Consider the following 23,987-nt stretch of genomic DNA (forward strand, 5'->3'; position numbering starts at 1 on the left):
TACAGGCTTGAGACACTGCGCCCAGGCCTGAAACTGAAATTTTTTAAAACATAACTTTTATTTATTTGGAGACAGGTCTTACTCTGTTGCCCAGGCATGAGGGTGGTAGCATGATCATGGCTCACTGTAGACTCAAGCTCCTGGGATCAGGTGATCCTCCCCGCTCAGCCTCCCGAGGAGGTGGTAGCACAGGCACATGCCACCATAGGTGGCGAATTTGTTTTCGTTTTTGTTTTTTTATGGCAGGGGAGGGACATGGCCTGACTCATCACCCTGGCTGGAGTGCAGTGGTGGGATCTTGGCTCCTCTGCCACCTGGGTTCAAGCAATTCTCATGCCTCAGCCTCTTGAGTAGCTGGGTCTACAAGGGCACGCCACCATGCCCAGCTAATTTTTTAATTTTTAGTAGAGACGAGGTTTCATCGTGTTGGCTACGCTGGTCTCAAACTCCTGACTTAAGGTGAGCTGCTTGCCTTGGCCTCCCACCCAGAGCGCTGGAATTACAAGCATGAGCCAACACGCCCAACCTATTTTTTATTTTTTTTTTTTTTGCAAAGATTAGGTTTTGCTATGTTGCTCAGGCTGGTCTTGAACTCCTGAGCTCAAGTGATCCACCTGCCTCAGCCTCCCAAAGTGCTGAAATTACAGGTGTGAGTCACTGTGCCCAGCCTAAAAAATCGTAACATTTATAATAGCATCAAAAACCAAATAATCAGGAACCAATCTGACTAAAGATGTATAAAATCTGTACAATAAAAACTACAAAACACTGCTGAGATAAATTAAGACTTAACTAAGCGGAGCTATATTACATTAATGTATCAGAAAGATCAGTATTATTAAGATTTCAATTATTTCCAAATTAATCTATAAAATCTACACAATCCCAATCAAAATCCTAGCAGGTACGTGCGTAAAAAAAGACAACTGATTCTAAAATTCACATGAAAATATAAAGATTCTCAGGCTGACGGTAGTGGTTCACGCCTGTAATCCCTCCCCTCCTTTGGGAGGTGGAGGCAGGTGGATCACTTGAGGTCAAGAGTTTGAGACCAGCCTGGCCAACACGGTAAAACCCCATCTCTACTAAAAATACAAAAATTAGCCAGGTGTGATGGCATGCATCTGTAGTCCCAGCTGCTCAGGAGGCTGAGGCATGAGGACTGCCTGAACCCAAGAGCCAAGATCACACCACTGCACTCCAGCCTCTAGCCTGGGTGACGGAGTGAAATTCTGTCTCAAAAAGAGAGAGAGAGAGAGAGAGAGAGAGAAAGAGAGAGAGAGAGAGAGAGATATGAGACCAGAGGCCGAACTTGGGTTCTGATAAGATGGCCGGGCTGCCCCACAGGATCATCAAGGAAACCCAGCGTTCGGTGGCAGAACCAGTTCCTGGTATTAAAGCAGAACCAGATGAGAGCAACACCTGTTATTTTCATGTGGTCATTGGTAGCTCTCAGGATTTCCCCTTTGAGGGAGGGACTTTTAAACCTGAACTATTCCTTCCAGAGGAATACCCAAAGGCAGCACCTAAAGTATGTTTCATGACCAAAATTTATCATCTAATGTAGACAAGTTGGGAAGAATATGTTTAGATATTTTGAAAGGTAAGTGGTCCCCAGCACTGCAAATCTGCACAGTTCTCTTGTCAAGCCAGGGCTTGTTAAGTGATCTTAATCCAGAAGATCCATCAGCAAATGACGTAGCGAAGCAGTGGAAGACCAATGAAGCCCAAGCCATAGAAACAGCTATTGCATGGACTAGGCTATATTCCATGAATAATATTTAAATTGATCCGATTATGGAGTATGTATCACCTCTCTTGATCTGCTAGGACTTCTTCCTTTTTGTTTGCATTTAATGGATACAGTCTTATAAACATTATGGAATAAAAAAGGCCAGACATCTTCAGTCTTTTGGTGATTAAATGCATGAAAGAAAGAAAGGAAGGAAGGAAGGAAGGAGGGAGGGAGGGAGGGAGGGAAGGAGAGAGAGAGAAAGAGAAAGAAAGAGAAAGAAAAGAAAGAAAAGAAAAAGAGAGAAAAGAAAGGAGGGAGGGAGGGAGGGATGAAAGAGGAAGGAAGACCGAAAGGAAGAGAGAGGAAGAGAAGGAAAAGAAAGGAAGGAAAGGAAAGGAAGGAGAGAGGGAGGTAGGGAGGGACGAAAACACAGACTCTAGGTCTAGAGCGGAAGGAAGGAAGGAGGGAGGGACAGAGGGCAGGAAGGAAGAAAGGAAGGAGAAAAAAATAGATTCTAGGGCTGGGGGCAGTGGCTCACACTTGTCATCTCAGCACTTTGGGAGGCTGAGGAGGGTGGATCACTTCAAGCCAAGAGTTCGAGACCAGCCTGGGCAATATGGAGAAACCCCATCTCTAATAAAAATACCAACATTAGCTAGACATGGTGGCACACTCCTGTAATCCCAGCTACTTGGGAGGCTGAGGCACAAGAATCACTTGAATCCAGGAGACAGAGGTGGCAGTGAGCCGAGATCATGCCACTGCACTCCAGCCTGGATGACAAAGTGAGACTGTCTCAAAAAAGAAATTGGAGATTGAGCACAGGGGCTTATGCCTGTAATCCCAGTCCCTTGGGAGGCCAAGATGAGAGGACTCCTTGAATCCAGGAGTTCAAGACTAGCCTGAGCAAATAGCAAGACCCTGTCTCTATCCCCATCCCCAACAACAACAACAACAATTAGCCAGGCATGGTGGCGTACGCCTGTGGTCCCAGCTACTCGGTAGGCAGAGGTGGATCGATTGAGGCTACAGTGAGCCGTGTTTGCACCAATACACTCATCCTGGGTGACAGAGCAAGACCCTGTCTCAAAAAAACAAAAACTAGAATAAAGCTGAAGGAAGGACACAGAAAAGATGTTGAACTTCAATAGTCATTAGGACAGTAGAAATCTAAACCGCACTGAGTTACTACCACTGACCTACTTGAATAAAGTTATAAAGACTTCAGATTGCACTGAGGGGGAAAAAAAAGACTGACTATCCTTGTTGGCAAAGATGCAGAGCAGCTGGAACTCTCATGCCCTGTTCATGAGAATGCAAAATGGTACAATCACTGTGGAAAAAAATTTTGGCAGTTTTTTTTTTCTTTTTTGAGACGAAGTTTCATTCTTGTTACCCAGGCTGGAGTGCAATGGCACGATCTTGGCTCACAGCAACCTCCGCCTCCTGGGTTCAGGCAATTCTCCTGCCTCAGCCTCCTGAGTAACTGGGATTACAGGCACGCGCCACCATACCCAGCCAATGTTTTGTATTTTTAGTAGAGATGGGGTTTCACTATGTTGACTAGGATGGTCTCGATCTCTTGACCTTGTGATCCACCCGCCTCAGCCTCCCAAAGTGCTGGGATTACAGGCAGTTTCTTAAAAAGTTAAATATTCATTTACCACGACTCAGCCATTCTTTCTATTTCCAGGCATTACCCAAGAGAAATGAAGGCACAAGTCCATACAAAGAGTTATATACAGATGCCTCACATAAATAGTATCTGTAATAGCCAAAGCTAGAAACAAATAATTTTTGTGTATCCATACAATGGAACACTACTTAGCAAAAAAAAGGATGAACTACCGATATACACAACAACTTGGATGAATCTCAAAATAGTTTTTTTGAGTTTCAAAGCCAGATAATAAAGAATATATACTGTATGATTCAATTTATACAAAATACTAAAAAATACAAACGAATCTATAGTGACAGAAAGCAGATCAGTGGCAGTCTGGGGGCAGGGCGGGAGGGATAGATTTCAAAGGGCCAGCCGGGCACGGTGGCTCAAGCCTGTAATCCCAGCACTTTCGGAGGCCGAGGCGGGTAGATCACGAGGTCGAGAGATTGAGACCATCCTGGTCAACATGGAGAAACCCCGTCTCTACTAAAAATACAAAAAACATTAGCTGGGCATGGTGACGCACGCCTGTAATCCCAGCTACTCAGGAGGCTGAGGCAGGAGAATTGCCTGAACCCAGGAGGCGGAGGTTGCGGTGAGCCGAGATCGCGCCATTGCACTCCAGCCTGGGTAACAAGAGCGAAACTCCACCTCAAAAAAAAAAAAAAAAAAAAAAAAAAAGATTTCAAAGGGCCTCAAGAAAACTTTGGAGGTGATGCATATATTCATTATTTTTATTGTGGTGAGGATTTCACACATGCCAAAACTCAAATTGCACACTTTGACTACTGCAGCTTACTGATATCAATTGCACTCAATAAAGCAGTTAAAAAAAAAAACCTCACTGGTTTATTTTGCACTTTGAGTGGTTCTCTTACATATGTGACTTTGTAGCATTATGCACTTGGCTGTTTGGAAAACACTGGTCCAATGAATTATTCAGATGTTCTAAATGGTGACATGCTTCAATGTATAGTTTTTTTAAAAATCACACTCACTAGTTCACCATCAATCTCTAGCCAGGTCTTTAATTACTAGGAAGCAAACTCATTGTGAGAGATATAAAGTTTTACAAAATTCTAATTATTGCTTGAAAGACTGACTTCTCACTGGCAACAAATACTATCTTTGTTTTCCTTGAAATAATTTATTGATTTTTGGCCAGGTTCCTCTAACTTAAATAATTAGTTGATTTTTGAGAAAACATTTGGCACATACTCAGTTTGTCAGTCATTTTTTTTTTTTTTGAGACGGAGTTTCGCTCTTGTTACCCAGGCTGGAGTGCAATGGCGCGATCTCGGCTCACCGCAACCTCTGCCTCCTGGGCTCAGGCAATTCTCCTGCCTCAGCCTCCTAAGTAGCTGGGATTACAGGCACACGCCACCATGCCCAGCTAATTTTTTTTTTTTTTTGCACCTTTTAGTAGAGACGGGGTTTCACCATGTTGACCAGGATGGTCTCGATCTCTCGACCTCGTGATCCACCCGCCTCGGCCTCCCAAAGTGCTGGGATTACAGGCTTGAGCCACCGCGCCCGGCCTGTCAGTCATTCTTTAAAGTAAAAGTAGTGTCCTATAAAAAAAACTAGCTAGTTCAATCACAACTCAATCACTAAAATGCTTTTCTAGAGAGAACCATCATACTTCAGTAAGTCACCAAAGTGCTTTATGCATACCTTCTATTTCATCACTCAGAATACTTAAAAATGGCCGGGCGCGGTGGCTCAAGCCTGTAATCCCAGCACTTTGGGAGGCCGAGGCGGGTGGATCACGAGGTCAAGAGATCGAGACCATCCTGGTCAACATGGTGAAACCCCGTCTCTACTAAAAATACAAAAAATTAGCTGGGCATGGTGGCGCGTGCCTGTAATCCCAGCTACTCAGGAGGCTGAGGCAGGAGAATTGCCTGAACCCAGGAGGCGGAGGTTGCGGTGAGCCGAGATCACGCCATTGCACTCCAGCCTGGGTAACAAGAGCAAAACTCCATCTCAAAAAAAAAAGAATACTTAAAAATGTGTACTCTCCAGGCGTGGTGGCTCAAGCCTGTAATCCCAGCACTTTGGGAGGCTGAGGCAGGGGGATCACGAGGTCAAGAGCTCGAGACCATCCTGGTCAACATGGTGAAACCCCGTCTCTGCTAAAAATGCAAAACATTAGTTGGGCATGGTGGCACGTGCCTGTAATCCCAGCTACTCAAGAGGCTGAGGCAGGAGAATTGCCTGAACCCAGGAGGCGGAGGTTGCGGTGAGCCGAGACAGCGCCATTGCACTCCAGCCTGGGTAACAAGAGCGAAACTCCGTCTCAAAAAAAAAAAAATGTATACTCAAAGGAAAAGATTACAATTAATTTTTACTGTTTAATCAGGGACATTCTTAAGTGAAAGTCACATTTTTAAAACATTGCAAGTACATGGCAGGAAATAATATGGAGACTACGAGTCCAGTTTGTTGCCACTGCCTTGATTCCAACTTTATCCATCATTTGTGTAAATGTCCACATGGTGAAAAAAGCAAAAACTATTACACTATCATTATAAAAATAGTTGTGTTGCTGTTGTTATTGTTGTCTAGACAGAGTCTCACTCTGTCACCCAGGCTGGAGTGTGGTGGTACAATCACAGCTCACTGCAGCCTCTACCTCCCAGGCCCAAGGCATCATCCCACCTTAGCCTCCCTAGTAGCTGGGACCACAGCTGTGCGCCACCACATCTGGCTAACTTTTTTATTTTTTGTATTAGGTTGGTGCAATACACAGTCTCGCTCTGTTGCTCAGGCTGGTCTTCAATTCCTGAACAAGTGATCTTCCCATTTCAGCCTCCAAAAGTGCTGTGATCACAGGTGTGAGCTACTGTGCTCAGCTGAAAATAATTTTGACTCCACAGACTCAATATAAAAGGGCCATGAAGCCTAGGCTCCAACTGACCACAGTTTGAGAACTACTGTTCTATATTAATTAACTTTTTCAAACTATAATAGAAACTTTATAATTATTCCATTAAAAGATACAAGCTTTAGCCACAGAAAAATCTTACTTTTGTGGGATCTTGTCATTCTATCAGATTTAGCAGATGCATCCTTAACTCGGTTATGATATTCCAAAAGAAATGTTCGTTCATGCTCAAAGAAATCATCTACATCCTATAAGATCAAAAGAAAATACAAACTTTCTTCACTTAATTTGCTTTAACTTAGTATGTAAATCACTTTATCATCACAAATATAAAAGACCATCAGTAAAACAGCACAGCTATCCTCTAATAATCAAATGTTATAATTTCACCAACAAGCTACAACTTTAATAGACATGCATTCTATCAAGAAATCTTCTAATCCCAGCACTTTGGGAGGCCGAGGCGGGTGGATCACGAGGTCGACAGATCGAGACCATCCTGCTCAACATGGTGAAACCCCGTCTCTACTAAAAATACAAAAAATTAGCTGGGCATGGTGGCACGTGCCTGCAATCCCAGCTACTCAGGAGGCTGAGGCAGGAGAATTGCTTGAACCCAGGAGGCGGAGGTTGTGGTGAGCCGAGATCACGCCATTGCACTCCAGCCTGGGTAACAAGAGTGAAACTCCGTCTCAAAAAAAAAAAAAAAAAAAAAAACTTAAAACTTTTGGCCAGGCGCGGTGGCTCAAGCCTGTAATCCCAGCACTTTGGGAGGCCGAGGCGGGTGGATCACAAGGTCAAGAGATTGAGAACATCCTGGTCAACATAGCGAAACCCCGTCTCTACTAAAAATACAAAAAAATTAGCTGGGCATGGTTGTGCGTGCCTGTAATCCCAGCTACTCAGGAGGCTGAGACAGGAGAATTGCCTGAACCCAGGAGGCGGAGGTTGCGGTGAGCCGAGATCACGCCATTGCACTCCAGCCTGGGTAACAAGAGCAAAACTCCGGCTCAAAAAAAAAAAAAAAAAAATCTTCTATGATTTTATAACTGAAGGCTTAGTGATAACCACTTTTTTTTTTTTTTTTTGAAACGGAATCTCATTCAGTTGCCCAGGCTGGAGTGCAGTGGCATGATCTTGGCTCACCGCAACCTCTGCCTTCTGGGTTCAACTGATTCTTCTGCCTCAGTGTCCCAAGTAGCTAGGACTACAGGTGCGCACCACTATAGCCAGGTAATTTTTGTATTTTTTAGTAAAAACAGGGTTTTGGCATGTTGGCCAGGCTGGTCTCAAGCTTCTGACTTAAAGTGATCTGCCCTCCTCGGCCTCCCAAAGTGCTGAAGTGCTGGGATTACAGGCGTGAGCCACCACACCCAGCCTTACATATTGTACTCTGAAACATTCTCATTTGTGCTCTGCCTCTAAAATTTTGCCACTTCAGTAAACATATTATTGCCAGCAGAAGTGATCAACTGCTTTGAAGGAAAAAGAAAAAAAAATTCTACTGAACAGAAATGAAAATCGATTTTTCTTGGCCTGTTATGCATTCTATTGGCCATTCCTGAAGGCTGCCTAGCCTTAGTCATAAAGGCCCTTTCTGTTTGCACTGAGGAACTATCTGAGAGCAATAATACGATTAACCATTGTCTTCAATCATTTTTTAAACAAAACTATATATACATTAAAAATAAAAATTACTATCTTCAGACAGAGTCTTGCTTTGTAATGCAGGCTAAAACATGTTCGCAGTAGTGCAAACACAGCTCACTACAGTCTCAACCTCCCTGCCTCAAGCAATCCTGACAGAGCTTCCCAAGTAGGTGGGACTACAGGTACATGACACCACATCAAGGTAATTTTTCTGTTATTTGTAGAGACAGGGTTCTGTCATGCTGCCCAGGCTGCTCTTGAACTCCTGAGTTCAACTGACCCATCTGCCTCAGTCTCTTAAAGTGCTGGGATTACAGAAGTAAGCCACTACACCTGGCACAAAAATAAAAATTAACAGTATTTTACCTCCTTCTACATTAACAATCATTCACTGAAAAAGCATCAGCTGACAGGACATAACTGGAGACTCTTTTCAACAGAACACAAGCGCCAAGAGTCAGTACTGACAAAATATCATTAAAATCTATAATTCAGCTGTTCACACCTGTAATCCCAACATGTTGGGGAAGCCTAAGTGAGCAGATTACTTGAGCCCAGGAAGTCAGCCTGAGCAACATGGTGAAACTCTGTCTCTACAAAAAATACAAAAATTAGCTAGGTGTGGTGGCATGCCCCTATAGTTCCAGCTACTTGGGAGGCTGAGGTGGGAGGACTGCTTGAGCCTGAAAGGCAGAGGTTGCAGTGAGCTGACACTGGGCCACTGCATAGCAGCCTAAGGCAATAGCGTGAGGCCCTATCTCAAAAAACAAAATATAAATATTAAAATAAATTCACAATATGTAACAGTCTTCTTGACTATAAAAATGTAGAAAAAACTAACTGGCAGAGTTGTTCTAAAGATTAAACAAGAAAATGTGGGCTACCAATCATCATAAATGTTCAAAAATGTTATTACCCAGCCGGGTGCGGTGGCTCATGCTTGTAATTCTAGCACTTTGGGAGGCTGAGGTGGGTGGTTCACCTGACGTCAGGAGTTCAAGACCAGCCTGGCCATCATGGTGAAACCCCATTAAAAAAAAAAAAAAAAAGTTATTATCCTACTAATAAAATTATCAAAATCATAATCAACCTAGTGGTTTTTATATTTAATGGCTAAAAAAATGATATTAATTCATAAGCAGCATCAAATGGAAGTAAACTGAGTCCTTATTGGAAAGCAGCCACAGCACATGCATTGTCAAGTATCCACTGACCTGTCTCTGAAAAAAATCACAGTACAAATCAAATAGTATTCTATATACCAACTTTATTATGGATGTGTCTATAAAAAGAGGCAACGACAGGCCGGGCACAGTGGCTCATGTCTGTAATCCCAGCACTTTGGGAGGCCGAGGCGGGTGGATCACGAGGTAAAGAGATCGAGACCACCCTGGCCAACACGGTGAAACACCGTCTCTACTAAAAATACAAAAATTAGCTGGGGGTGGTGGCACCTGCCTGTGGTCCCAGCTACTCGGGAGGCTGAGGCAGGGGAATCGCTTAAACCCAGGAGGCAGAGGTTGCAGTGAGCCTACATAGCACCACTGCACTCCAGCCTGGCACCTGGTGACAGAGCAAGACTCTGTCTCAAAAAGAAAAAAAAAGGCAATGACAACAAAGCAGCATTCTTTTTTTTCCCTAGCATTTGCTTGCTAATTTAAACATTTTTCTCATTAAAAAGACTGAATGAGATAATACGTGTGGAAAACACCTAAATTTTTCTTAATGATGTTCTAAAAATGATACAAGAGTTGATTTATCTGAAGACTCTTACCATTAAAATATAAGTCAGTAAGGGGGGTAGTATTATTAACCCCATTGTGAAAATGGAAAAACTAGCCAGCTGTGGTGACTCATGCCTGTAATCCTAGCACTTTGAGAGGCTGAGGCAGGTGGATCACGAGGTCAAGAGTTTGAGACCAGCCTGGCCAACATGGTGAATACAAAAATTAGTCAGATGTGGTGGTACGTGCCTATCATCCCAGCTACTTGGGAGGCTGAGGCAGGTGAATTGCTTGACTCCAGGAGGTGGAGGTTGCAATGAGCCAAGATCGCGCCACTGCACTCCAGCCTGGGCAACAGGGCAAGGTGCCATCTTGAAGAAGAAGAAAAAAGAAAAAGGGAAAACTTGAGATCCAGAAAAAGGAAGTAACTTTTCCCAAGAACATGTAGGTCCCTTGAAGCAACACTGAAACCTCAACTGGTTTTCAGTTGAGGTTTTTTGTTTTTTTTTGGTGGGGGGTGGGGGGGATCAGGGTCTCACTCTGCCACCTAGGCTGGAGTGCAGTTGCACGATCTCAGCTCACCGCAACCTCCGTTTCCTAGGTTCAAGTGATTCTCCTGCCTCAGCCTCCCAAGTAGATGGGATTACAGGTGCATGCCATTACCATCCAGCTAATTTTTGTATTTTTAGTAAAGATGGGGTTTCACCATGTTGGTCAGGGTGGTCTCAAACTCCTGACCTCAAATAATCCACCCACCTTGGCCTCCCAAAGTGTTGGATTACAGGCATAAGCCACCATGCCCTGCCTCAACAGAGATCTTCTAACTCCAAAGCTGAACCCAGGTCTGCTCCTAAAATTTCCAAGGCTAAATGTTAAATGTAAAAACAGATGTAGCACCTCTTGCTACACTCTGCAGCTCTGCCTGTCCGTCCCGCATCTAGGAGGACTTCACGTGCATATGGGTGGACATTACAAACTGCACAATGTCCCTCCCCTCTACCTAGCTGCCTCATGGTCACCCCTTAACCACCCATGGAATACACATGAATCGCATGAACTAAGGAAGATGCCCACATAGGAGCTGCAAGGCTTGGGATCTGGGTAGGAAAATATGGGATTCCAGACACCTGGAACCTGGTCTGATGTGAAGGGAAGAGGTGTGGGCTCCAACTGGGCAAATTACCTTTGCTGAAGACTTCTAATCCCTTGCAGGAGGAAACTCTCTAAAGAGAGGAATCAGGGGGATTCCTCCTGTTCCTAGGGCTAAAAATTCTAACTGTCCAAACACCTTTTACTCTAATTCTGCACATTTGTTTTCATTTATTTTTTTTATTTTTATTTTTTTTTGAGACGGAGTTTCGCTCTTGTTACCCAGGCTGGAGTGCAATGGCGCGATCTCGGCTCACCGCAACCTCCACCTCCTGGGTTCAGGCAATTCTCCTGCCTCAGCCTCCTGAGTAGCTGGGATTACAGGCACGCGCCACCATGTCCAGCTAATTTTTTGTATTTTTAGTAGAGACGGGGTTTCACCACGTTGACCAGGATGGTCTCGATCTCTTGACCTCGTGATCCACCCGCCTCGGCCTCCCAAAGTGCTGGGATTACAGGCTTGAGCCACCGCGCCCGGCCTTATTTTTTTTTTAAGATGGAGTTTCGCTTCTGTTACCCAAGGTGGAGTGCAATGGGGTGATCTTGACTTACTGCAACCTCTACCTCCCGGGTTCAAGCAATTCTCCTGCCTCAGCCTCCCAAGCAGCTGGGATTACAGGTGCACGCTACCACGCTCAATTTATTTTTTGTATTTTTAGTAGAAATGGGGTTTCACCATGTTAGCCAGGTTGGTCTCGAACTCCTGACCTCATGCTCCACCTACCTTGGCCTCTCAAAGTGCTGGAATTAAAGGCGTGAAGTATCATATCTGGCCAATTCTGCACATTTGAAATTTCAATCTATCTCCCCTTTAAAGGAAGTCTCAACTAATACCACAGCTAATCAAATAAAATCTTACCTTTACTCCTGAAACAATTACTCCATCTGCTGATTTAACCATGTTTTTAAAGAAATCTTCAAGTTTCTCTTTTTTATTTTTTCCTCGCACACTCAACTGAAAGAAAGGTAACACAAGTTAACATTTTTTAAAGTTACAAACGGAAAGCAGTGCATCCTTTATTCTTTGATATTTAAATGGCAAACTCAAGGATCCTAGTTTTTTTTTTCCCCATTTTTTTAAGACAGAGTTTTGCTCTCGTTGCCCAGACTGAAGGGCAATGGCGCAATCTGGGCTCACCACAGCCTCCGCCTCCTGGGTTTAAGTGATTCTCCTGACTGAGCCTCCTGAGTAGCTGGGATTACAGACATGCATCACCAAGCCCAGATAATTTTCTATTTTTAGTAGAGATGAGGTTTCTCCTTGTTGGTCAGGCTGGTCTCGAACTCCCGACCTCAGGTGATCTACCCACCTCAGCCTCCCAAAGTGCTAGGATTACAGGAGTGAGCCACCGCGCCTGGCCAGGATCCTAGTTGTTGATCTTAATCAAGTGGCAATTTCATCATGTATATCAATGATTTTCAAATTTTAGGGCACAAAACAAGTTTGGTAATAATACAGATATTCAGGACTCACTCCCAAAGATTCAGGTTCAGTTGGTCTACAAGAAGCCCTAGATATTTCACATTTTATGAGCATATCTGATAATTCTGTTGCAAGCAGCTCTCTCACCATATTTTGTCAAACACTGCTATATATACACAATTAAAATGTTAGCTCAGGAGTTCCTTAAAATATGTGAAATTTATTGGGGTACAACATGCCATTGTGTAATTCTGCAATAACTTTGAATATATATACCATACATTCGGAACTCCGTACTCATCCAATTATCTCTTGTCTGGCTCTTGGGGTCAGCAATTTACAGCAGAAGGGCCACAAAAAGATGACGTTGAACGACATGAATGGTTACCCAAGGGCAAAACCAACAAGCAGCACCTAACTGACTCCTAGCACTTGCTGCATCAGGGTACCCCATAAAGGAGCAACCCATCTAATTCCCATATATACTGACATTGCTTCAATGCCCACCTTTATGTAAATAACTTATAAATCTCTGTCACTGCCTGCTATGGTCCGAATATATAAGTCCCCCTAAAATTCATATGTTGAAAATAAATTTTTTCTTTGAGATGCAGTCTCCCTCTGTAATCCAGGCTGGAGTGCAGTGGCGTGATCTCAGCTCACCACAACCTCTGCCTCCTGGGTTCAAACAATTCTCCTGTTTCAGCCTCCCGAGTAGCTGGGACCACAGGCATGCACCATCATGTCTATTTTTATATTTTTAGTAGAGACGGGATTTCAACATTTGGCTAGGGTGGTCTCAAACTCCTGACTTTAGGTGTTCCAACCACCTTGGCCTCCCAAAGTGATGTGATTACAGGCGTGAGCCACTGTGCCTGGCCCATATCTTATAACTTAATTCCCAAGGTGATATTAAGAAGAGGTGGGCCTGAGCCAGGCATAGTGGCTCATGCTGGGAGTCCCAGCTACTTGGGAGGCTGAGGTGGGAGGATCATTTGAGGCCAGAAATGTGAGACTGCAATATGCTACAACTGCATCTGTGAATAGCCACTGTACAACTATTATATACGCAGCTATACACAGCTGCATATGTACAGCCCAGCCTGGGCAATACAGCAAGATTCCATCTCTTAAAAATAGGTGGGGCTGGCCGGGTGCGGTGGCTCAAGCCTGTAATCCCAGCACTTTGGGAGGCCGAGGCGGGTGGATCACGAGGTCAAGAGATGGAGACCAACATGGTCAACATGGTGAAACCCCGTCTCTACTAAAAATACAAAAAATTAGCTGGGCATGGTAGCGCGTGCCTGTAATCCCAGCTACTCAGGAGGCTGAGGCAGGAGAATTGCCTGAACCCAGGAGGCGGAGGTTGCGGTGAGCCGAGATCGCGCCATTGCACTCCAGCCTGGGTACAAGAATGAAACTCCGTCTCAAAAAAAAAAAAAAAAAAAAAAAAATAGGTGGGGCTTTTGAGAAGTGATTAGGTCATGAGGGTGGAGACTTCAAAAATGGGATTAGTCCTTATAAAAGAGGCTGAGGGAATTTGTTAGCCTCTTGCCCCTTCCGCTGCCATGTGAGGACACAACAAAAAGGTGCCACCTATGAAGCAGAGGTTCCTCACCAGACACCCAATCTGCTGGCACACTAATCTTGGAATTACCAGTCTCCAGAGCTGTAAATAAATTCCGTTGTCTATAATTACCCAGTCTAAGGTATTTTGTTATGGCAGCCAAACAGACTAGGATACTCTCCGTGAGCTCTTTCTCTAATCTTATATATTATATCCAGTTGCCTGCATCATTTCCTTACATGAAGACTATAACTGTAACCTCACATTAGATGAGTCTAACACAGTGCTAATTATAATCTAATATCCGGGATGGGCATGGTGGTTCGTGCCTGTAATCCCAGCACTTTGGGAGGCTGAGGTAGGTGGATTACTTGAGGTCAGGAGTTGGGAGACCAGCCTGGCCAACATGGTAAAACCTCATACCTACTAAAAATACAAAAATTAGCCAGGCATTGGTGGCTGGCGCCTGTAATCCCGGCACTCTGGGAGGCCGAGGCGGCTGGATCACCTGAGGCCAGGAGTTCAAAATCAGCCTTGACCAACATGGTAAAATCACGTCTCTAATAAAAATACAAAAATTAGCTGAGTGTCATGGCATCCGCTTGTATCCCAGCTACTAAGGAGACTGACGTAGGTAATTGTTTGAACCTAGGAGGCAGAGGTTGCAGTGAGCCGAGATTGTGCCACTGCACTCTAGCCTGGGCAGCAAGAGCGAAACTGTCTCTCTCAAAAAAGAAAAGAAAAGAAAAATTGCCAGGCATGGTGGCACGTGCCTGTAATCCCAGCTACTCAGGAGGTTGAGGCAGGAAAATCACTTGAACCTGGGAGGCAGAGGCTGAAGTGAGCCAAGATCGCCCCACTGCACTCTACCCTGGGCAACAACAGAGTGAGACTCCTGTCTTAAAAAAAAAACAAACAAAAAAACTAATCTCCAAAATTTCTGTCTTCCCTCTTTGATTTGTGGCCCCTTCATCCCAACAGTCCCTCTGACTCCAACATGTTCCCTAAAATTCCACAGGTCTCATTAAATCTTGAAATATCTACTTCTTCCTTTCTTGCATAGCTCAAATTCTACCAGCAAATGACTGAAAACTGTCCCCTCCCACTCCCATTTTCCTAGAAGTCTTCCTCGTCTCTTTCCTAGACTACTACATTGAACTATTAGGTTAATAATTCTCATCTTATTCCAATCCATTCTGTTGCCTGAGACAGCTTTCCTAAATCAAATTTTTAGTATCTCATCCTTACACAAAAACTTTTTTTTTTGTGTGGAGACAGAATCTCATTCCGTCATCCATGCTGTGGCATGACCTTAGCTCACTACAATCTCCGCCTTCCACATTCAAGCAATTCCTATGTCTCAGCCTCCCAAGGAGCTGGGATTACAGGAAAGCCTCACCATGCCCAGCTAATGCTTGTGTTACCAGTAGAGATGGGGGTTTCACCATGTTACCCAAACAGGTCTTGAACTCCTGGCCTCAAGGGACTGCCCTGCCTTGTGTTGGCTTCCCAAAGTGCTGGGATTACAGGTGTGAGCCACCGCACCCAGCTGGCCTCTTTTCCCTCCCTCCCTCCCTCTTTCTCTCTTTTCTTTCTTGCTTTCTTCTCTTTTTCCTCTCTTTCTTCTTTTTTTTGGAGACAGTCTCGCTCTGTCACCAGGCTGGAGTACAGTGGCGTGATCTTGGCTCATTGAAACCTCCGCCTCCCAGGTTCAGGCAATTCTCCTGCCTCAGCCTCCGGAGTAGCTGGGACTACAGGCGCGCACCACCACACCCAGCTAATTTGTGTATTTTTTAGTAGAGACAGTGGTTCATGATGTTGACCAGAATGGTTTCCATCTCTTGACCTCATGATCCGCCCACCCTGGCCTCGCAAAGTGCTGGGATTATAGGTGTGAACCACCGCACCCAGCATTTTTTTTTTTTTTTTTTTTTTTTTTTTTAACAGAGACAGGGTCTCACTGTTACCCAGGCTAGTCTGGAACTCCTGAGCTCAAGCAATCCTCCTGCCTCAGCCTCCCAAAGTGCTGGGATTAACAGGTGTGAGCTATCACACCTGGCCAAAATTCTTTGATCTTGAGGTTAACCTGTAAGTAAATAAGCACTATGCTATATTTATTTTCTGTGAAAATTATGAACGAATCTTGTCATCCAAACACAGATTCCAAGATGTGTATCAGCCATCCAGTAAAAAATGTTTTGCTAGCACTATAAACGAAGAAATCTTTAAAGCTCAACCACCTTGGCCAGATGCAGTGGCTCATGCCTGTAATCCCAGCACTTTGGGAGGCTGAGGTGGGTGGATCACCTAAAGTCAGGAGTTTAAGACAAACCTCGCTAACATGGTGAAATTCTGTCTCTACTAAAAAAAAAAAATTAGCTGGGCATGGCAGTGCACACCTATAGTCCCAGCTACTCAGGAAGCCGAGGCATAAGAATCACTCGAACCCGGGAGGCAGAGGTCACTGTGAGCCGAAACTGTGCCACTGCATATCAGCCTGGGTGACAGAGCAAGACTCTGTCTCAAAGAAAAAAAAATACAAACATTCTAAAAAAAATGCCTTGAGCCTTTTCTAACTACTCTTGCCTTTTCCAGTGACTCTCTAAAAAGAACTTGATCGCCAATCAATCTGATACTCACATCTTGATTATATTCCAAGAAGACATGGAAATTTAAATCTTTTCTCAAAATAGGATGTGCTGCCACACGACACAGGAACACTTCATGCATTGCAACTGTCTTCTTGAATATTGCCAAATATTCACTAGAAACAATAAAGAAAATTAAAGGTAAAAAAACTACATCAATTAAAGTCACCTGCAACAATTTTTTTCAGAAAATACTCTTTGGATGATTCCAAACGCAAAATTAGAGATACAAACATATAATTCATGTAAAAAGGGTTTTAGTTGAACTGTTAATGAAATATATAAAACCCAGCTTTGAAAAAGATTTCATGCCAGTTAATAGTATTTATATCTAAATGTTAAAATTTTTAAGTTTTACAAATTTTTCTAACTATGCAAGTTGATGTTAAAGTTAACTACAGGGTTGTTTTCAGCTCTAGAGAAAGTATTCTACAAATTATTTGACAGAATCTTAATGATTCAATAAACAATTACTGCTTTTAAACAACTTAGTACAAAAAAAAAAAAACAAACCCAAACCTCAGTGAGCATATTTTCAACGTTAATAATTATTTTCATCTAATTACCCAAACACACAAGAAACACATTATGAAGAAACTGATTTTTGTTTGCCATTACACCAAAGAATTGTGTTTAAAATATTTTAATACCAGTAATGAATCCCAGAGACCACAAAGTAATACATGTCAGTTTGAAAAAACAAAACAAAAAAGACATTCAAGAAAAAGGCCTGATATTCTTGCTTCAACTACGTGCAAGAAGGATAAGTTTTACATACCAGCAAACCAGCAGGACCAATGTTGGGAGAAGTTTGATCTCTGTGAGGGTAGTCATTCAGTGAAGACAAAAAAGAAGGATGCAGAGGATGGAGGTAGCAGTAGAATAAACCCAAGGTTCTCTGTTATCCAACCCCTAACCAGACCACAAAAGAATCATGATCAGGGCCTCTGGAAAATCACAGATTCTTCAATATTAATGTGCTCTGCTCATTTCCAGTTTTCAATCTTATAAACTTTGAATATAGATCTGTCTGCTATCAGACCACTGCTTGTATCCAAGACCTGCTTTACGATTTATCTTTTTAAGAGTTGAGCATTCTGAAAAAAAGTCTAGTAGCAGTGTGAATATGTAACTAAAAACTGAAACTAGTAGAAGACGAGAAGAGGAAACGCATGAAGGGGAGAAATGACAAGAAAACGTGACAGAGGTGATAACGCAAGGAAAATTATTTCCTTGGACAACTCAAATATACAGCAAATCCAAAATTATTCCAAATGTTTAATAAAAGGGGAAAGAGTCCGTATTTTCAGCAAATACACTAAAAAGGAAACATGGGTTGAGTATCTCTACCTGAAAAACTGAAATCCAAAGTACTCTAAAATCTGAAATGTTTTGGGAAAAAGACATGATGCTCAAAGGAAATATTTACCAGAACATTTCAGACTTTTGGATTAGGGATGCTCAACTAGTAAGCAGAATGCAAATACTCACAAATAAATAACTAAAAATCTGAAATGCACTCCCAGGCATTCTGCATAAGGGATATTCAATCTGTACGTAATTTCCCTTTCTTCTTTTCTCTGCCTGTGGCTTCTGCCCAAAAGGGAAAGAATATAGAAGCAAAGTAACCAGAGAATAGTTAAAAACTGTTTTTCACTAAATGACTTTTAGTTTCATATATACTAGAAATGTTTAGATCCTTGCAAAAACTGTGATAATTCACACACATACATATGCTTTTTTTTTTTTTTTTTTTTTTGAGACAGATCTTACTCCGTCACCCAGGCTGGAGTACAGTGGCATGATCTTGACTTACTGCAAGCTCCACATCCGGGTTCAAACGATTCTCCTGCCTCAGCCTCCTGAGTAGCTGGAACTACAGACATGTGCCACCATGTCCAGCTAACTTTTCTATTTTTAATAGAGACAGGGTTTCACCATGTTGGCCAGGATGGTCTCAATCTCCTGACCTCATGATCCGCCTGGTTTGGTCTCTCAAAGCGCTGGAATTACAGGCATGAGCCACTGCGCCCAGCCACATATGCATTTTTAAGAAAACAGAATATATACAGAGTTGCTCAGTACATTCTCTTTTGAGAAATATGGTAGACGCGCATACTGAAAAGAGAGAACTAGGTTGGTGGTGATTGAGGCTTTGTAAATAGAAAAAAACAAAACAATGTCTATTCTGCTTTAAAAAGTCATGTTCTCGGCCAGGCGCGGTGGCTCACGCCTGTAATCCCAACACTTTGGGAGGCCGAGGCGGGTGGATCATGAGGTCAAGAGATCGAGACCATCCTGGTCAACATGGTAAAACCCCGTCTCTACTAAAAATACAAAAAATCAGCTGGGCATGGTGGCACGTGCCCAGTAATCCCAGCTGCTCAGGAGGCTGAGGCAGGAGAATTGCCTGAACCCAGGACGTGGAGGTTGTGGTGAGCCAAGATCGCGCCATTGCACTCCAGCCTGGCTAACAAGAGCGAAACTCCATCTCAAAAAAAAAAAAAAAAAAAAAAGTCATGTTCTCAAGGCAGCAAATCACACTACCATGTGTGTACCTATGCAACAATCTTGCATGTTCTTCACATGTACCCCAAAACCTAAAATGCAATTAAAAAAAAAAAGTCATGTTCTCTATTTCTTTTTCCCCTTAAATTCAAGGATAGACTGGACCTTTTAAGTTTTTAAAATAAGCTTTTGGATCTTCTGCTTTCAACTTTCAGGGTCTATTTAAAATATGAATTTAAATAATTTTACAGTGGAGACAGTTATTCTATAATTTTCCTGTAGGCTCTGATCATGATCATTAATACTGGTTGTATGACTTAAACCTGCATCTTCCAGAAATGGTCTCCGTGGTGAAACAATTAAAATGATGGCATATCAGAAAGTACCAAAAAAGGCATTAAAGCAAGCACAATTAACAGAGGCAACAACCACAAAAACAAAACAAAACAAAAAACCACATACGCTTCCAGTTCCTGTTTCATTTTTGTGAATTCTTCCTTTGTCATTGATCCTTCTCCTTCTCCAAGCTTCTGCAATTTTTCCCTTGAAGCATCAAAATCAGGTCGTGGTGGTGCTGGTGGAATCTGTAACAAAACCAAAACAGAACTCAAAACAGAACTAATTTTTTTTTTTTTTTTTTTTTTTTGTGATGGAGTTTCGCTCTTGTTACCCAGGCTGGAGTGCAATGGCACAATCTCGGCTCACTCCAACCTCCGCCTCCTGGTTCAGGCAATTCTCCTGCCTCAGCCTCCTGAGTAGCTGGGATTACAGGCACACGCCACCATGCCCAGCTGTTTTGTATTTTTAGTAGAGACGGGGTTTCACCATGTTGACCAGGATAGTCTCGATCTCTTGACCTTGTGATCCACCCGCCTCAGCCTCCCAAAGTGCTGGGATTACAGGCTTGAGCCACCACGCCCGGCTAACAGAACTAATTTTAAGGAACTATTTCATTTTTTGAACACTGTACTACTGCCACCATAAAAGACTGTCTGAGAAAGGTAAGGGTATCCAGAATGAGCTGAACACCAGGAACACCCAATTCATATTGGAGAACTTGACTAGTTCTAGAAATTAAGAGTTCTGAGGTCCTTTATACCAAAGAAGAAATACAGCATAGGACTACTTTCTGCTATTAGAACAGCAGTTCTAAATTTCTAAATTTCAATCTGCAGACTCCTACAGCAACCTGGCGTCCTCAAATTCATGTGTATACTAAACTCTAACTACAGACTGAATATGTATAATATGCATATTACTTTCCAAAACTATATAAATGGTATGATTAAATACAAATGTATTTTTTAAAATTAATGAACTAGTAATAGCTTTATGCTATCATGTTTTGTTGTTGCTGCTGTTGTTTCTGAGATGGAGTCTCACTCCGTCACCCAGGCTGGAGTGCAGTGGTGGGATCTTGACTCACAGCAACCCCTGCCTCCTGGGTTCAAGCGATTCTCCAGCCTCAGCCTCCCAAGTAGCTGGGACTACAGGAACATGCCACCACATCTAGATAATGTTTGTATTTTTAGTAGAGATGCAGTCTCACCATGTTGACCAGGTTGGTCTTAATCTCTTGGCCTTGTGATCCACCTGCCTCTACCTCCCAAAGTGCTGGGATTACAGGCGTAAACTACTATTTCCAACCCACTATTGTTTTTTTTTAAATTAATACTAATTAATTTAAAAGTTTAAAATTAATGAATACATAACAATCCAGCAGGGATGTTAAAACAGGTCCTGGGGCCGGGCGCAGTGGCTCAAGCCTGTAATCCCAGCACTTTGGGAGGCCGAGGCAGGTGGATCATGAGGTCAAGAGATCGAGACCATCCTGGTCAACATGGTGAAACCCCATCTCTACTAAAAATGCAAAAAAAAATTAGCTGGGCATGGTGGTGCGTGCCTGTAATCCCAGCTACTCAGGAGGCTGAGGCAGGAGAATTGCCTGAACCTGGGAGGTGGAGGTTGCGGTGAGCCGAGCGCGCAACTGCACCCCAGCCTGGGTAACAAGAGTGAAACTCCGTCTTAAAAAAAAAAAAAAAAACAGGTCCTGGATTGGAGGAGTGTACCAGAAACAAAAAACTGTTTTTGTTTTTGTTTTTGTTTTGTTTTTTTTGAGACGGAGTTTAGCTCTTGTTACCCAGGATGGAGTGCAATGGCGCGATCTCGGCTCACCGCAACCTCCGCCTCCCGGGTTCAGGCAATTCTCCTGCCTCAGCCTCCTGTGAGTAGCTGGGATTACAGGCATGTGCCACCATGCCCAGCTAATTTTTTGTATTTTTAGTAGAGACGGGGTTTCACCATGTTGACCAGGATGGTCTCGATCTCTTGACCTCGTGATCCACCTGCCTCGGCCTCCCAAAGTGCTGGGATTACAGGCGTGAGCCACCGCGCCCAGCCCAAAAAAACTGTTTTAAAAATAAAAGAACAAGGCCGGGCGTGGTGGCTCACGCCTGTAATCCCGGCACTTTGGGAGGCCGAGGCGGGTGGATTACCTGAGGTCAGGAGTCGAGACCAGTCTGACCAACATGGTGAAAATCCATCTCAAACACATAAATAAATAAATAATAAAAATAAAAGAACAAGACACAATGACTAACTTCATTCTTTTCATCTACAGTCAGGGAGTAAGTAAGCACTAAGCTTAAATAAAAATATAAGCCGGGCGCGGTGGCTCAAGCCTGTAATCCCAACACTTTGGGAGGCTGAGGCGGGTGGATCACGAGGTCAAGAGATCGAGACCATCCTGGTCAACGTGGTGAAACCCCGTCTCTACTAAAGATACAAAAAATTAGCTGGGAATGGTGGCACGTGCCTGTAATCCCAGCTACTCAGGAGGCTGAGGCAGGAGAATTGCTTGAACCCAGGAGGCGGAGGTTGCGGTGAGCCGAGATCGCGCCATTGCACTCCAGCCTGGGTAACAAGAGCGAAACTCCGTCTCAAAAAAAAAAAAAAATAAGACCAAGGCCGGGCACGATGGCTCAAGCCTGTAATCCCAGCACTTTGGGAGGCCAAGGCGGGTGGATCACGAGGTCAAGAGCTCAAGACCAACCTGGTCAACACAGTGAAACCCCGTCTCTACTAAAAATATAAAAAATTAGCTGGGCATGGTGGCGTGTGCCTGTAATCCCAGCTACTCAGGAGGCTGAGGCAGGAGAATTGCCTGAACCAGGAGGTGGAGGTGAGCCGAGATCACGCCATTGCACTCCAGCCTGGGTAACAAGAGTGAAACTCCGTCTCAAAAAAAAAAAAAAAAAAAAAAAAAAACAAGACCAAGAAGAGACATATCACTCAAGAAAAAGATACAAGAAAAAAATTATCTTAGAAGGAAGGGAATATAAATAAGAACTGTTGGCTGGGCATGTTGGCGGCTCATGCCTGTAATCCCAGCACTCTGGGATGCCGAGGAATATCACTTGAGGCCAGCCTAGGCAAAGAGTGAGACCCTTCTCTATAAAATTTTTTTTAAGCTTTCTGCCCATGGACGCCACTGAAGAAGCATCGTTAAAGTCTCTCTTCTCCCTGCGATCATGTCTAAGTCAGAGTCTCCTAAAGAGCCGGAGCAGCTGAGGAAGCTCTTCATTGGAGGGTTGAGCTTTGAAACAACCGATGAGAGCCGGAGGAGCCACTTTGAGCAATGGGGAATGCTCACAGACTGTGTGGTAATGAGAGATCCAAATACCAAGCGCTCCAGGGGCTTTGGGTTCGTCACGTATGCAACTGTGGAGGAGGTGGATGCAGCCATGAATGCAAGGCCACACAAAGTGGATGGAAGAGTTGTGGAACCAAAGAGAGCTGTCTCAAGAGAAGATTCTCAAAGACCAGGTGCCCACTTAACTGTGAAAAAAATATTTGTTGGTGGCATTAAAGAAGACACTGAAGAACATCACCTAAGAGATTATTTTGAACAGTATGGAAAAATTTAAGTGATTGAAATCATGACTGACAGAGGCAGTGTCAAGAAAAGGGGCTTTGCCTTTGTAACCTTTGATGACCATGACTCCGTGGATAAGACTGTCATTCAGAAATACCATACTGTGAATGGCCACAACTGTGAATTTAGGAAAGCTCTGTCAAAGCAAGAGATGGCTAGTGCTTCCTCCAGCCAAAGAGGTCGAGGTGGTTCTGGAAACTTTGGTGTTGGTCGTGGAGGTGGTTTCGGTGGGAATGACAACTTTGGTCATGGAGGAAACTTCAATGGTCATGGTGGCTTTGGTGGCAACCGTGGTGGTGGTGGATATGGTGGCAATGGGGATGGCTATAACGGATTTGGTAATGATGGAGGCAATTTTGGAGGTGGTGGAAGCTACAATGATTTTGGCAGTTACAACAATCAGTCTTCAAATTTTGGACCCATGAAGGGAGGAAACTTTGGAGGCAGAAGCTCTGGCCCCTATGGTGGTGGTGGCCAATACTTTGCCAAACCACGAAACCAAGGTGGCTATGGCGGTTCCAGTAGCAGCAGTAGCTATGGCAGTGGCAGAAGATTTTAATTAGGAAACAAAGCTTAGCAGGAGAGGAGAGCCAGAGAAGTGACAGGGAAGCTACAGGTTACAACAGATTTGTGAACTCAGCCAAGCAGAGTGATGGCAGGGCCTAGCTGCTACAAAGAAGACATGATTTAGACAAATACTCATGTGTATGGGCAAACAACTCGAGGACTGTATTTGTGACTAATTGTATAACAGGTAGTTTCTGTTCTGTGGAAAGTGTAAAGCATTCCAACAAAGGGTTTTAATGTAGATTTTTTTCTTTTTCTTTTTTTTTTTTTGCATCCATGCTGTTGATTGCTAAATATAATAGTCTGATCGTGACGCTGAATAAATGTCTTTAAAAAAAAAAAAACATTTTTTTTAAATTAGCTGGGTGTAGACATCTGTAGTCTAAGCTACTGAGAAGGCTGAGGCAGGAGGATCACTTGAGCCCAGGAGTTGGAGGCTGCAGTGAGCTATGCTTAGCACTACTATAATCCAGCCTGGGTGACAGAGCAAGACCTTGTCTCAAAAAAAAAAAAAGAGTGGTAGCCACAA

At 43.5% G+C, this 23,987-nt stretch overlaps 1 protein-coding gene and 2 pseudogenes across 1 annotated transcript in view; 2 read left to right on the forward strand and 1 right to left on the reverse strand.

Moving 5' to 3' along the window:
* The window catches only part of SNX6 (sorting nexin 6), a 70,934-nt gene that overhangs the window by 25,363 nt on the left and 21,584 nt on the right, over positions 1-23,987 (reverse strand). The window contains exons 5-8 of the mRNA XM_039468860.2: positions 19,420-19,541; positions 16,442-16,565; positions 11,671-11,766; positions 6,431-6,536 (exon numbers count right to left, since the gene is read on the reverse strand). Coding sequence (XP_039324794.1) covers positions 6,431-6,536; positions 11,671-11,766; positions 16,442-16,565; positions 19,420-19,541 — 448 coding nt within the window. The remainder of the gene's footprint in view (positions 1-6,430; positions 6,537-11,670; positions 11,767-16,441; positions 16,566-19,419; positions 19,542-23,987) is intronic.
* LOC101027718 (ubiquitin-conjugating enzyme E2 N-like) lies at positions 1,297-1,785 on the forward strand (annotated as a pseudogene).
* On the forward strand, positions 22,445-23,716 carry LOC120363937 (heterogeneous nuclear ribonucleoprotein A1-like; annotated as a pseudogene).

This window comes from Saimiri boliviensis, chromosome 2, assembly GCF_048565385.1.
Source record: "Saimiri boliviensis isolate mSaiBol1 chromosome 2, mSaiBol1.pri, whole genome shotgun sequence".
In the NCBI taxonomy this organism is placed as follows: Eukaryota; Metazoa; Chordata; class Mammalia; order Primates; family Cebidae; genus Saimiri; species Saimiri boliviensis.